Source organism: Papio anubis, chromosome 18, assembly GCF_008728515.1.
Source record: "Papio anubis isolate 15944 chromosome 18, Panubis1.0, whole genome shotgun sequence".
In the NCBI taxonomy this organism is placed as follows: domain Eukaryota; kingdom Metazoa; phylum Chordata; class Mammalia; order Primates; family Cercopithecidae; genus Papio; species Papio anubis.
Genome location: NC_044993.1, coordinates 71,848,134 through 71,863,597, shown reverse-complemented (window position 1 = coordinate 71,863,597; position 15,464 = coordinate 71,848,134). Strand labels below are relative to the sequence as shown.

Here is a 15,464-nt window from a genome sequence, read left to right as displayed (position 1 = left end):
TCCACTCCCTTCATCCCGATGAGTAAGGGCAGTGGCCAAAAGGCTTTTCTCTGGGGAGTCCTGTGTGGGTCATGGGGGCCAAGACCACCTGGCCTCACACCTAAGAGCAGGCAGTCCAAAGCCGGAATGGACGACCAGGGACTTGATCTACGATTCTGCCTTGGGAACGGAGACATTCAGTGGCGACCTCACCAGGTCCAGAATGGCGCCCCCTGCCAGTCACAATCCCAAGTCAAAAGGCTGCCCTCAACTCCCCTTGCCTGCTGGGCACAGGCACCCATGTGTGTTTGTGTGTGGTTGGGCCTTGGGCCACCGGGCTACGAGGAACAGGAACTTCTATGTAAAATCAGCCAAATGAAACGCTGGCAGTACTTTTAAGTTGAAAAATGCCTTGTTTAAGACCTCCCTGGGACCCAGAGGGGCACGCGTGGCTGTAAGTCTGTGGCAGCCCAGCCGTTAGCCTTTCTTTTCTTTGAGCCTCTCTAAGTACAGCTGCAGGGACTTCTGGATGGAGTCTTTGGAGACGAAGCTGACGAAGTTCTGCACGTCCGCATCACGCTGCGTGATCAGGCGGCTGGCTGTAGCCTTTCGCATCATGGCCTTCGTCAGCTGTCGAGCATGGTCTAAAGAAAATGGGACCTACCACTGAAATCCCGCTTTCAGGGGCAGTGAGGTGACTCCCAACTTACATTTATTTATTTTTTTCGAGATGGAGTCTTGCTCTGTTGCCCAGGCTGCAGTGGTGGGATCTCGGCTCACGGCAACCTCTGCCTCCTGGGTTCAAGTGATTCTCCTGTGTCAGCCTCCCGAGTAGCTGGGATTATAGGTGTGCGCCACCACACCCAACTAATTTTGTATTTTTAGTAGAGATGGGGTTTCCCCATGTTGGCCAGGCTGGTCCCGAACTCCCGAGCTCAGGTGATCCGCCCATCTTGGCCTCCCAAAGTGCTGGGATTACAGGCGTGAGCCACCGTGCCCGGCCACTTAACGTGTTATTTTCACTCAATTATATTATGAAGAATATTTCCATGGTGCAGGAGGCTGAGGCAGGAGAATGGCGTGAACCCAGGAGGTGGAGGTTGCAGTGAGCTGAGATTGCGCCACTGTACTCCAGCCTGAGCGATAAGTGAGACTCTGCCTCAAAAAAAAAAAGAAAAAAAATCTTTTTCCATGGCACTGAATATTCTCTTACAGGACAGGAAATGGCAGAACAGCCTTCAGTTACTTGTATCAGGGTCGGTAAATCTGGCTTCCCAAGGCCCTGAAGCTATGAATGGTTTTTACTTTTTTTGAGACCAAATCTGACTGTCACCCAGGCTGGAGTGCAGTGGCATGATCTTGGCTCACTGCAACCTCAGCCTCCCAGGTTCAAGTGCTTCTCTGGCCTCAGCCTTCCCGAGTAGGTGGGATTACAGGCGCCTGCCCCCACACCTGGCTAATTTTTGTATTTTTAGTAGAGACAGGGTTTCGCCATGTTGGCCAGGCTGGTCTCAAACTCCTGACCTCAGGTGATCCACCCACCTTGGCATCTCAAAGTGGTCGGATTATAGGCCTGAGCCACTGTGCTGGGCTGGTTTTTACATTTTTGAATAGTTGAAAATCAAAAGGTTAGTATTTTGTGACAAGTGAAAATTATGTGAAACTCAAATTTCAATGTCCATAAATCTTTTTTTTTTTTTGAGATGGAGTCTTGCTCTGTCACCCAGGCTGGAGTGCAGTGGCGCGATCTTGGCTCACTGCAAGCTCTGCCTCCCGGGTTCACGCCATTCTCCTTCCTCAGCCTCCCAAGTAGCTGGGACGACAGGCTCCTGCAACCACGCCCGGCTGATTTTTGTATTTTTAGTAGAGACGGGGTTTCACTGTGTTAGCCAGGATGGCCTCAATCTCCTGACCTCGTGATGCGCCCGCCTCAGCCTCCCAAAGTGCTGGGATTACAGGCGTGAGCCACCATTCCTGGCCCATTTTTGTATTTTTAGTAGAGATGGGGTTTCACCATGTTGGCCAGGCTGGTCTCGAACTCCTGATCTCAAGTGATCTGCCTGCCTCAGCCTCCCAAAGTGCTGAGATTACAGGTGTGAGCCACTGCGCCTGGCCCAGTGTCCATAAAGCTTTGCCAGAACACAGCTACACCTGTCAGTTTACGTCTCCTCTGTGGCTGCCTTCTGCTACAAAGGTCTTACCTACAGAGCCCACAAACCATCTGGCCCTTTAGAGACAGCATTTGCTGGGCATGGTGTATACCGTCGCTGATATGACCAGCTCTATTTCTGTGAAGTGGACAATTGTCTTTGTGGTAGGTTGAAAAGTGTGTCCCAAAAGATAGGTCCAATTCCTAATCACTGCTATGGAACCTGGAAGTGTGACCTTATTTGGAAAGAGTCTCTGCAGATGTAATTAAGTTGGGATCATCTTGGATTTAGGGTAGGTCCTAAATCACATGGCAGGTGTCCTGAGAAGGGAGAGACCTGAGACCCATAAAAACACAGGGGAGAAAGCCGCGTAAGGATGGAGGCAGAGATTAGAGCGAGGCGCCCAGGGAGGCCTGGAGCCAGCAGAAGTGGGCAGGAGCAGGAAGGAGCCTCCCCTGGAGCCCAGGGAGGAAGGGCAGCCCTGCCCACACCTTGATTTTGCACCTCTGGTCTCCAGCACCGTGAGATCAACTTCTGTGGTCTGGGCCACCTGGTCTGTGCTGCGTTGTTACAACAGTCTCCTGACACCCACATGACTGTGATTCTGAACAGTCTCCTGCAGTCACGATGTCCACATAGAACCTTTGGGTGGAGAACCTTCTGGTCTCCCCAGCATCATCGGGCTCCTGCCATACCCTGTGCCTCACCTGGAATGGTCATCCACTGGGCTATCGCTGACAGCGCAGTGCTCTGCACCTGCTCCTCTGGGACCACCTGGTCCACTATGCCCACCTGCAGGGCCTCTGCCGGCGGGAAGAGTAGCCCCAGCTGCAGCGCACGCTCGGCTGCCCGGTGCCCGATGACGTTCTCCAGGGTGTCTTTGAACCTGGAACGCAGACACCCGCTCACCACGTGGCCCCAGGTGGGTCAGTTCCCTCCACGACAAGAATGGAGTGTGGCTGCAGCCCCGGGCCTTACCAGAAAGGGGCGACGATGCCCAGCTGGGTCTCGTTGAGTCCTATGCAGTACCTGGGGTTGTCTGCCAGGACACGGTAGTCACAGGTCAGGGTCATCAGGCAGCCTCCGGCAGGGCAGGCTCCCTGCAGGGAGAGGCCGGACAGGGCTCTTAGACTCTTAGGTGCTGTTGGTCCCAACCACATTCCAGAGGGCTGGGTCCAAGGATGCCAAGGAGGGCCTGTGCCCTCGATGTGCCCCAACCCCCACAGGGCTCCATACCCACAATGGTCTGGGCTGGGCTGGGTGTGCACCAGGAAATGGATGGGGAAGGAACAGGCCCCTTAGTGCTCGGCAAGGAGGGTCTGAGGCTCGTCCTCAGCCGAGGGTCATTAGTTCTTAGGCAACAGAAAAATCACTTTTTAAAACCGTTCAGTTAGGGGAGCAAGTTGCTTGTCCTCTCAGAGCTTTTACTCAATGCTAAAATGCCACATAAGCATTTAGTCAGAGCTGTCATGCCCCACGGGGGCCCCATTACCACCCCAGCAGCTAGTGCCACCAGAATGTCCTGGGAACCCCACACGCACCCCATGGTCACTGCAGGCACCCACTGCCCTGCAAAGGACCCATCCTGTCTGCATGGCCATGCACCCTTGAGGCTTCTCTCACACCAGCCCTCCCCTCCACCAGGCTCTGGCCCGCACCCAACTTGTCATAGCCACCCCACAGGACACCTGGTTCCTGAGGTTGGGCCCCCACGTTGTCCTCAGCTGCCCCGGCCTTCCTTGGGAAGGGATGGACTGATGTTTCCAAAATGTGGGTCCGATCACCCACTCACCACACACAGCCTCCACCCAGGCTGGCATCAACCCCAGGCCCTGGTCCCTACCCACTGGCTCTTGTCTGACTGACCCAGGCCAGGCCCCTCACCTGAGGCCCACCTTTTCAACACGCCATGCGGTCTGCAATGGCACTCATCTGTGCACATCTCAGGGTCTCCCCAACCATTCCCTTCCCCTGTGAGAGATTCCAAGGGCAGGACAGTGTCTGCCCCACCCCCCGGGGCTGGCCCAGAAGAGCCAGCGAGGCCACCTGGGAGTGGGGACACTCACATTGATGGCGGAGACCAGCACCAGGTTGGACTGGTAGAACCGCAGCCACAGCTCCTGCACGGCCTTCCAGTACTCAGCATAGTGGGCGGGGCTCTTCCCACACATCTCTGTCAGGTCCAGGCCGGCCGAGAAGACACCCGGGCAGTCCTGCAGGGGGCGCCAGGGCCACACACCCATCAGAGTCCACCTCCCAGCTGGCATCACAGCAGGAAGACTGAGGAGCCCAAGTGCCCAAGGCACAGCAGGGCCAGGTCATACTCAGGGTGTGGGTGCTGCCCCCATGGAGCCAGGACTTGGCACTCCAGGGACTCAGCCTAGGCTTCTCCTGGACCCGGCTTCCCTGTACTTTCCAGAACATTCTTCCCTTTCCCACTTCAAACTGGATAGGAGAGGACAGGCAGGGCCAGGCACCTCCCAGGGACATCAGAGCGCCGGCCCTCTGGCTCCGCACGCCCGGCTCGGGCAGAGGAACCCAGAGGTGCGGTGAAGACTCCTGAGAGTTCAGAGGAGGTGCATGTTCTGAATCATTCACCCGCAAAGGGCCAAGCAGGCCACGGACCGCCGTGTGGACCAGAAGTGCTAGGGTGGGAGAAGGATCTGGAAAGTGTGGGTTTCTCAGGAGCTACCAGGGGTGGGTGAGGGGTGAGCACAGGTGGAAGGGACCCTCCCATGGCTAGAGTAGCGGGTGCCAGCACGGGGGCCTCAGACGCCCAGTCAGGGCTGCTGGCCAGGGAGGCGGGCTCGGGGAGGAGTGGAAAATCCACCCTGGGGCCCCTACACGGTCACAGCCCCCTGAGCAAACAACAAAGGTGCTTTCCCCGCTGCACGACACGGCACGTTTTTCTCCCGAGGGCCGGATCCCAAGGCTGTGGGTGAACTTGTTTCTGCAGCCAAACCCAGCTCACCCTGATTCACACAAGCAGAGCTGGGCAGATGTTTACCCCACACTGTCCACAGAAAGGACGACAACCACCTAATGAGTGTGAGGAGGAGGGGGCCAGGACAGATGGGATGGCCTCCACATCCTCAGGTCATGTGAAAAAGCCAGGAGCGGTACGGGTGTGCAACGCAGCTCCACTGTTCCCAAACAGACGTGAGCTGCTGCCGCACAGAATGGGCAGGCCGGTCCTCTGTTTCTACAAAACGCGTTCTACTTCCATTACTCAAGACCCAGGCCCGGCGTGGTGGCTCATGCCTGTAATCCCAGAGCTTTGGGAGGCCAAGATGGGAGGACTGCTTGAGGCCAGGAATTCAAGACCAGCCTGGGCAACACAGCAAGACCCCATCTGTACAAAAAAGTAAAAATTAAGCAAAAAAATTAGCCAGGTGCAATGGCTCACACCTGTAATCCTAGCGCATCAGCAAGTTGAGGTGGGAGGACTGCTTGAGCCCAGGAGTTCAAGACCAACATGGGCAACAAAGACACTGTCTCTACCAAAAATTTTTAAAATTTTCAAGATTCAAGAACCGCTTGAACCCAGGAGGCAGAGGTTGTAGTAAGCCAAGATCACATCACTGTACTCCACCTTGGGCAACAGAGATTCTGTCTCAATAAATATATAAGGCTGGACATGGCCAGCACTTTGGGAGGCCAAGGTGGGCGGATCACTTGAGGTCAGGAGTTCTAGGCCAGGCCCTGTAAAGCTGGGGACCCCAGCCTCCAAGGACCCCTCACCCCCGTTACCTCGGCGATGGCCCACCTCCCCTCAGGGGTCCCACCCTCCTGGCCTGACACTACTTATTGCCCCTCCGCGACCCTGGTAATGACACCGTTCCCACAGATGCCACGCCTAGTGTTCGCCAGCACTCAAGCAACACTTAGAGTCCCCTGCACAAGAAGTCAGACCAAAGAGGTTCACCCTCTGAGAACTTGCCCCGAAGACTGGCCCACAGAGGATCAGAGAGCACGAGCATTGTTCGCAGGACTGGCTCAGGGCACCCAAGTGATCCTAGCAGGGAGCACCCCAGGAAGCCACCACCAGGTGTGCTTAGGGTCCAAGGTGACCCCATAGATGCATGGCTCTCCCTCACTCGCTGCCCACAGCTCTCCCCAGTGTCCGCCTGGACGACGGCCCAGGCTAGGAAGGGTGTCTCCCGGGAATTCTGTCTACCGGGAAGGACGTACCCCAGGAAGGCTGTCTCTTGGGAAAGCCGTCTCCTGGGAAGGTTATCTCCCAGACTGGTCCACCTTCACCTTTGGGAATGATCTGCTTGAGGCCCGTGACAGTGTGGGTCCCTGCTGGGGCATACCCAGACTGTGCTCCTGGAAGCCTCCCCTGGAGGCACCTGGAGTCCAGGGTGGTGGGGCTGCTGGCTGGCCTGTACCACCTGTCGGCAGGCTCCGCCTCTTCCCATGTGCAACAGGCCTATGCTCCCATCAGATAACTCGGGCTGGGGTAGGGAGCTGAACTGACACCTACGGAGGTCAGGACAACACCGCGGAAGCTCTTGTCATTCTCTAGCTTCTCCAGGCAGATAACCAGCTCCGTCAGAAACTCCAGGCTCAGGGTGTTCACTGGGGGGTTCTTCAATTTCATCACAGCCACCCCTAATTTAAAAAATGAGAAAAGAGAAAGCTCACACCTGGCACTGGAAAAGCACTCTGACGAGCTTGCATCCTCAACCAAGCCATGATAGCTGTGCATTTGGGGGGTTTTGTTTACTTACTTACTTACTTATTTATTTATTTATTTATTTAGAGACAGAGTCTCGCTCTGTAGCCCAGGCTGGAGTGCAGTGGCACGATCTCAGCTCACTGCAAGCTCTGCCTCCAGAGTTCATGCCATTCTCCTGCCTCAGCCTCCCGAGTAGCTGGGACTACAGGCGCCCGCCACCACGCCCTGCTAATTCTTTTGTATTTTTAGTAGAGACAGGGTTTCACCGTGTTAGCCAGGATGGTCTCGATCTCCTGACCTTGTGATTCGCCCACCTCGGCCTCCCAAAGTATTGGGATTACAGGTGTAAGCTACCGTGCCCGGTCCTATTTTTTTTTTTTTTGAGATGGAGTTTTGCTCTTGTTGCTCTGGTTGGAGTGCAATGGCGTGATCTTGGCTCACCGCAGCCTCCGCCTCCTGGGTTCAAGCAATTTGACTGCCTCAGCCTCCCGAGTAGCTGGGATTACAGGTGCGTGCCACTACACCCAGCTAATTTTGTATTTTTAGTAGAAACGGGGTTTCTCCATGTTGGTCAGGCTGGTCTTGAACTCTCGACTGCAGGTGATCCACTCGCCTCGGCCTCCCAAAGTGCCAGGATTACAGGCGTGAGCCACCGTGCTCGGCCTGGGGGTTATTTTTTATTAATTATTATTATTTTTGAGACAGAGTCTCACTCTATCACCCAGGCTGGAGTGCAGGGGTATGATCTCCGCTCACTGCAGCTTTGACCTCCTGCACTCCAGCGATCCTCCCAACTCAGCCTGCTGAGTAGCTGAGATTACAGACACGGGCTACCACGCCCAGTTAATTTTTTTGATTTTTTAGTACAGACAAGGTCTCATTTTGTTGCCCAGGCTGGTCTTGAACTCCTGAGTTCAAGTGGTCCTTCTGCCTCAGGCTCCCAAAGTGCTACAGTACAGGAGTGAGCCTATGGTTTTTTAAATTGAAGTCAGATTGATATAACATAAATTAACAATTTCATTTATTCTATATAAACTGCATGCTTTTTTTTTTTTTTTTTTTTTTTTGAGACGGAGTCTCGCTCTATCGCCCAGGCTGGAGTGCAGTGGCCAGATCTCAGCTCACTGCAAGCTCCGCCTCCCGGGTTTACGCCATTCTCCGGCCTCAGCCTCCGGAGCAGCTGGGACTACAGGTGCCCGCCACCTCACCTGGCTAGTTTTTTGTATTTTTTTTAGTAGAGACGGGGTTTCACCATGTTAGCCAGGATGGTCTCCATCTCCTGACCTTGTGATCCGCCCATCTCGGCCTCCCAAAGTGCTGGGATTACAGGCTTGAGCCACTGCGCCCGGCCCCACACTGCATGCTTTTAAAATTAACCATTTTCTTTCTCTTTCTTTCCTTCATTTTTTTTTTTGAGACGGAGTCTCACTCTGTCACCCAGACTGGAGTGCAGTGGTGTGATCTTGGCTCGCTGTAAGCTCCGCCTCCTGTGTTCACGCCATTCTCCTGTCTCAGCCTCCCGAGTAGCTGGGACTACAGGTACCCGCCACCAAGCTCAGCTAAATTTTTTGTCTTTTTAGTAGAGACCGTGTTAGCCAGGATGGTCTCGCTCTCCTGACCTCGTGATCCGCCTGCCTCGGCCTCCCAAAGCACTGGGATTACAGGCGTGGGTCTCTGTGCCCGGCCTCTTTATTATTTTTTTTGAGACAGTCTCACTCTGTCATCAAGGCTGGAGTGCAGTGATGCAATCTCAGCTCACTGCAACCTCCACCTCCTGAGTTCAAGTGATTCTCCTGCCTCAGCCTCTGGAGTAGCTAGGACTACAGGCGTGCATCACTACGCCCAGCTAATTTTTGTATTTTTAGTAGAGATGGGGTTTCACCATGTTGGTTGGCCAGGATGGTCTTGATCGCTTGACCTCATGATTCACCCACCTCTGCCCCCCAAAGTGCTGGGATTACAGGCGTGAGCCACTGTGCCCAAATTAATCATTTTCTATCTTTATTTTTTTTGAGACAGAGTCTCGCTCTGTCACCCAGGCTAGAGTGCAGCAGTGCGATCTCGGCTCACTGCAGCCTCTGCCTCCTGGGTTCAAGTCATTCTTCTGCCTTAGCCTCCCGAGAGGCTGGGATTACAGGCACACACCACCATGCCCGGCTAATTTTTGCATTTTTAGTAGAGAAGGGGTTTCACCAGGTTGGCCAGGCTGGTCAGGAACTCCTGACTTCAGGTGATCCTCCTGCATCGGCCTCCCAAAGTGTTGGGATTATAGGCATGAGCCACTGTACCCAGCCTAAATTAGCCGTTTTTAAGTGAACAAGTCAGGCACTTACACAATTCAGTACACTGACCGTGTTGTGCAACAATCGCCACTGCCTAGTTCCAGAATCTTTTCTTTTTTTTTTTTTTTTTTTTGAGACAGAGTCTCGCTTAGTCGCCCAGGCTGGAGTGCAGTGGCGCGATCTTGGCTCACTGCAAGCTCCGCCTCCCGGGTTCACGCCATTCTCCTGCCTCAGCCTCCCGAGTAGCTGGGACTACAGGCGCCCGCCGCCTCGCCCGGCTAATTTTTTGCATTTTTAGTAGAGACGGGGTTTCACCGTGTTAGCCAGGATGGTCTCGATCTCCTGACCTCGTGATCCGCCCGCCTCAGCCTCCCAAAGTGCTGGGATTACAGGCGTGAGCCACCGCGCCCGGCCATTACAGAATCTTTTCATTGTCCCCAAAAGAATCCCTGTCCCCATTAGCAGTTGCTCCCCATCCCACCCCCAACCCCCGGCAGCCGCCAATCTGCGTTCTGTGTCTACGGTTCCGCCTGCTCTGGCCATTCCATATGACCAGGATACCACAGTATGTGGGCTTTGTGGCCGGCTTTTTCCACTGAGCATCATGTGTTCAAAGCTCATCCATGTGGTCATTACTATTTATTTATGTTTTTTTACATTTTTATTTATTTATTTATTTATTTTTTCAGACAGAGCCTTGCTGTGTCACCCAGACTGGAGCGCAGTGGTGCGATCTCGGCTCACTGCAAGCTCTGCCTCCTGGGTTCATACCATTCTTCTGCCTCAGCCTCCCAAGCAGCTGGGACTACAGGTGCTCACCACCACGCCCGGCTAATTTTTTTTTGTATTTTTAGTAGAGTCGGGGTTTCACCGACTCTATTAAAATGTTAGCCAGGATGGTCTCGATCTCCTGACCCCATGATCCACCTGCCTCGGCCTCCCAAAGTGCTGAGATTACAGGCTTGAGCCACCGCGCCCGGCCTATTTATGTATTTTTTATTTTTATTTTTTGGAGATGGAGTCTCACTCTGTTGCCCAGGATGGAGTGCAGTGGAGTGCTATCAGCTCACTGTAACCTCTGCCTCCTGGGTTCAAGGGATTCTCCTGGCTCAACCTCCCAAGTAGCCGGTATTATAGGCACCTGCCACCATGCCAGACTAATTTTTGTATTTTTAGTAGAGATGGCGTTTCGTCATGTTGGCCAGGCTGATCTTGAACTCCTGACCTCAGGTGATCTGCCTGCCTTGGCCTCCCAAAATGTTGGGATTACACCACGCCCATCCTATTTTATTTTTTTGAGATGGAGTCTCGCTTTGTCACCCAGGATGGAGTGCAGTGGAGCGATCTCCGCTCACTGCAACCTCTGCCTCCCGGGTTCAAGCAATTCTCCTGCCTCAGCCTCCCGAAGAGCTGGGATTACAGGCGTGTGTTACCATGCCTGGCTATCTTTTGTATTTTTAGTAGATGGGGTTTCACTATGTTGGCCAGGCTGGCCTTGAGCTTCTGACCTCAAATGATCCGCCCACCTAGGCCTCCCCAAAAGTGCCGGGATTACAGGCATGAGTCACTGCACCTGGCCTCAGTCATTGGCTATGTGTGTGGTGAGCAGCACGGATTTAGACCAAGCTGGTATTCTGGTAACAAGGACACTGGGGGGAAAGGTAAAGAGACCAGAGATGAGCATAAGATAACCAAGGAGAGGCCGGGCACGGTGGCTCACAACTGTAATCCCAGCACTTTGGGATACCGAGGTGGGCGGATCACAAGGTCAGGAGATCGAGACCATCCTGGCTGACACGGTGAAACCCCGTCTCTACTAAAAATACAAAAAAAAATTAGCCGGGCGTGTTGGTGGGCGCCTGTAGTCCCAGCTACTTGGGAGGCTGAGGCGGGGGAATGGCGTGAACCTGGGAGGCGGAGCTTGCAGTGAGCCGAGATTGGGCCACTGCGCTCCAGGTTGGGGGAGAGAGCGAGACTCTGCCTCAAACAAACAAAAACAAAACAACACAAGGAGACTTTGGAAGAGCTTAGACATCACGTGGGAAGTGGCTACATTCCTGGCATAGGGTGGGTACTAAATATTCCTTATTTATTTATTTTTTTTGAGCCAGAGTCTTGCTCTGTTGCCCAGGCTGGAGTCCAGTGGTACAATCATAGCTCATTCCATCCCCGACCTCCTGGTCTCGAGTGACCTGCCTCAGCCTACCCAGTAGCATATAGCGCCGTACATGGCTAATTTCAAAATTTTTTGTAGAGATGGAGTCTTGCTATGTTGTCCAGGCTGGTCTCAAACTCCTGGGCTCAACTGATCCTCCTGTGTTGGCCTCTCAAAGTGCTGGGATTACAGGCATGAGCCATGGCGCCTGGTCAAAAACGCACACATATATATTTTTTTGAGATGGAGTCTCACTCTGTTGCCCAGGCTGGAGTGCAGTGGTGTGAGCTTGGCTCACTGCAAGCTCCACCCCCGGGTTCACGCCATTCTCCTGCCTCAGCCTCCTGAGTAGCAGGGACTACAGGTGCCCACCACCACGCCCAGCTAATTTTTTGTATTTTTAGTAGAGATGGGGTTTCACCTTGTTAGCCAGGATGGTCTCGATCTCCTGACCTTGTGATCCGTCCGCCTCAGCCTCCCAAAGTGCTGGGATGACAGGCGTGAGTCACTGGGCCCGACCTCAAAAACACATATCTTAAGGTATTGGAATGGATAGCGTGGACTACACAACACTGTGAATGTACTTACTGCTACTGGGTTGTACTGAGCAAAATGGCTAGAATGGTAAATGTTAGGTATAAATATTTTTTGTTTTTGGGTTTTTTTTTTTTTTTTTTTTTTGAGATGGAGTCTTGCTCTGTCGCCCAGGCTGGAGTGCAGTGGCCACATCTCAGCTCACTGCAAGCTCCGCCTCCCGGGTTTACGCCATTCTCCTGCCTCAGCCTCCCGAGTAGCTGGGACTACAGGCGCCCGCCAACTCGCCCGGCTAGTTTTTTTGTATGTTTTAGTAGAGACGGGGTTTCACCGTGTCAGCCAGGATGGTCTCGATCTCCTGACCTCGTGATCCGCCTGTCTCAGCCTCCCAAAGTGCTGGGATTACAGGCTTGAGCCACTGCGCCCGGCCAGGTATAAACATTTTTCTGTACACGTACACACACAAACACACACACACATTACCTCCAGTAAAAAAGGAAAAGTGTTGGTGCAATGACAATTTTTCACCCAAGTGCCTCCCCGTTTCACCATATAAAAAGACAAAGTAAGCTGGGCGCGGTGGCTCACGCCTGTAATCCCAGCACTTTGGGAGGCGGAGGCAGGTGGATCATGAGGTCAGGAGATCGAGACCATCCTGGCTAACATGGTGAAACCCCGTCTCTACTAAAAATACAAAAAAAATTACCTGGGCGCCTGTAGTCCCAGCTACTTGGGAGGCTGAGGCAGGAGAATGGTGTGAACCCGGGAGGCGGAGCTTGCAGTGAGCAGATATTGTGCCACTGCACTCCAGCCTGGGTGACAAAGCTAGACTCCGTCTCAAAAAAAAAAAAAAAAGGTAGACAAAAAGACAACGTAGAGTGTGGGGTCAGAAAGCCAGGCCTGAGATTGCAGTGAGCCAGGATCGTGCCATTGCACTCCAGCCTGAGCGACAGAGACACTGTCTCAAAAAAAAAATAATTTTTTTTTTTGCATTTTGTTGAGATACATTCAAATATGCTACAGAAATGATCCCTTCAGAAACTCAGTTTTTACAAAAATTAGTGGGCGTGGTGGTGGGCCCCTGTAATGGGAGCTACTTGGGAGGCTAAAGAGGGAGAATCGTTTGAACCCAGGAGGCACAGGTTGCAGTGAGCCGAGATTGCGCCATTGTACTCCAGTCTGGCAACAGAGCAAGACTACAGCTCCAAAAAAAAAAAAAAGAAAAGAAACTCAGTTTGTAGTTGGTCTTAGTTTGTCCCTCTCAGTTTGTAGAAGGAGCCCAGACAGAGAGAACAGAACCAAAAAGAGGCACCTGGAGCCGGGTGTCCTGAAGCTGTTAAGTGTGGGCACAGCCCTGAGTCTGGGGTGTTGGGGAGGGTAGGGGCTGTGACCTACTTGCGGAGGGGGAGGGCCTCCTCTCAGGAGCCACAGCAGGGACTGAGGCCTGCACGGGGAGGTCCGGGTCAGCATGTCCTGGATGAGGAACTGCTGGCGCCTGGGCCGTGCCCTCTTGGTGCCCTCAGCTCGGCCTCCTGTCTGGAGGGAGCGCGTAGGCTTCTCTTCCAAAAGTACTTTTTCTATCCTTTCCAGTGGGTTTTACCAAGGGTTCTGACGGGAGGGTGGGTACGAGATTCTGTGCCACACGGGAGTGTTAACAAACATCATTTTATTCCAAAATATTCTTTTCCACTTCCAACTGAATAACTTATATAACAGCTCATATCTCTGCCTATTTATTTATTTATTCATTTATTTATTTTGAGACGGAGTCTTGCTCTGTGGCCCAAGCTGGTGTGCAGAGGCACAATCTCGGCTCACTGCAGCCTCCACCGCCCAGGTTCCAGCGATTCTTCTGCCTCAGCCTCCCAGGCAGCTGGGATTACAGGTAGGCACCACCACACCCAGCTAATTTTTTCTTTTGTATTTTTTAGTAGAGATGGGGTTTCATCATGTTGGCCAGGCTGATCTCGAACTCCTGACCTCAGGTGATCCGCCCGCCTCAGCCTCTCAAAGTGCTGGGATTACAGGCGTGAGCCACCGCACCCGGCCCCCTACAACTTTAAAACTAGAAACTTTTGTCTCATGACGAACGAATCCAGGTAGAGAGGCAAGGTTCTGTTTCGAACCCTGGGTTCTAAACAGAAACTGAGTGTCGACAGACGTGGTTCTCCGACAGCGCCCCTCAAGCGCGGACCCCCGCGGGTCCGGGCCCCACGCCCGCCCGCCCTCGGTGCCGCCCGCTCACCTGCGCCCGCGTCTGGCTCCACCAACACCCGCTGGCTCCCGAAGCGCCGCGCGCCGTCTCCCACGCAGTCCACCCGCTCCGTCCGTCCGAGGGCCGCGCCCAGGAGCCGGGCCCCTGCGAAGGCAGCGCGGAGGAGCCCGTTAGTTCCCGGTCCCGACCCCTGCCCCGGCCCCGGCCCCGACCCCTGCCCGCCCCGGGTCTCGCACCCGCGCGGAGCAAAACACGCGCCGGGACTCGCACAGCAGCCGCCAGCGCCATCTTGACCAGAACGCGCCTGGTGAAGGTCGCGGGGTAATTTGTCTCCTGGGGAGGGGGCGGAGTCCTCCCCCAGGAGCAGGCCCCGCCCTGTTCCCAGAGGCCGGTCAACGCCTCCACCTACCGGCCGAAGCAGCCGCCCACCGCCCGCCGGGTTCATCACGGGCAGCCGCGCGCTTCAGGGGCAGGCACCTAGATCTGGGGCAGGGCTGGCCTACAGGGAGATGCAAGGAGGTGCGGGCCCACTGCTGACGCAGCCACGACCAGCGCAGCGCCAGGGCAGGCCCTTCTACGGCGCGGGACACGTAGGCAGGAGGCTGCCGTTGTTCGTGACCGCTAGCTCTAGGCCAGGCTCAGCTACTGCAGCACTGGCGCTGGAAAGGCGATCAAAGCAATGAGCCCCACACAGGGGGTCCGTGAGGGAGGCCAGGGGCTGCCTGGAGTGAGCCCAGCCTCCTGCCCCTTTGGGAACAGGATCAGAGGTGCAGGTTTAGTCACCGAAGTGGGGGTGGGAGCAGCAGAACCCGGCGGTAAGAACAGGCCACACGCCTTGCTCAGCACAAGGCCAAGTGCACAAAGGCCGGACCGCAGTGGCACCTCTTAAATTTTTATTTGTAGAGAAATGCCAAAGGATAAGAATACAGTCTGTTCCCACTGGGCCATAAGCGGGAGCTGGGGAGTGGGCCTTTGTACTGTCTGCTGTGGGGTCTTGGTCCGACCACTGGGAGCACTGGGCAGTAAGGTCCCAGCAGTTTTGGGTGGTCTCAACTTTTGTTCTCATCTTAAGCATTTCCAATTCTTCCTTGTGTCCCAAACCAATTTTTGAGGTGGAAAAATGGCCACCTAATGAAGGAGGAAGCAAGCCTGGCATGGCAACACACACCTGTAAGCCGTGACTCAGGACCAGCTGGGCAACATAGCAACACCCTGTTGCTACAAAAAATTTTTTAAAAATTAGCCGCTGCTGCCGGGTGCGGTGGCTCATGCCTGAAATCCCAGCACTTTGGGGGGGCCAAGGTGGGCAAATCATGAGATCAGGGGTTCAAGACCAGCCGGGCCAACGTGGTGAAAGCCCATCTCTACTAGAAATACAAAAAATTAGCTGGGCGTGGTGGCTGGTGCCTGTAATTCCAGCTACTCAGGAGGCAGAGGCAGGAAAATCGCTTGAACCCAGAAGGCAGAG

At 54.3% G+C, this 15,464-nt stretch overlaps 1 protein-coding gene across 2 annotated transcripts; it reads right to left on the bottom strand.

The window, feature by feature from the left end:
• Positions 1-369: 369 nt before the first annotated feature.
• Positions 370-15,253, bottom strand: ECI1 (enoyl-CoA delta isomerase 1). 2 transcript variants are annotated; one of them, XM_009195736.4, is made up of 7 exons: positions 14,406-15,253; positions 14,027-14,140; positions 6,616-6,743; positions 4,196-4,342; positions 3,108-3,229; positions 2,837-3,015; positions 370-623 (listed from the first exon to the last, which is right to left on the bottom strand). In XM_009195736.4, exons 3-7 carry the CDS (start codon positions 6,730-6,732, stop codon positions 457-459), a joined length of 732 nt encoding a protein of 243 aa, XP_009194000.1. In that variant the 5' UTR covers positions 6,733-6,743; positions 14,027-14,140; positions 14,406-15,253; the 3' UTR covers positions 370-456. The 2 variants fall into 2 exon arrangements, with proteins under 2 accessions (XP_009194000.1, XP_003916429.1); XM_003916380.4 differs by lacking the exon at positions 14,406-15,253 and adding an exon at positions 14,233-14,360.
• Between the last annotated feature and the right edge of the window lie 211 nt (positions 15,254-15,464).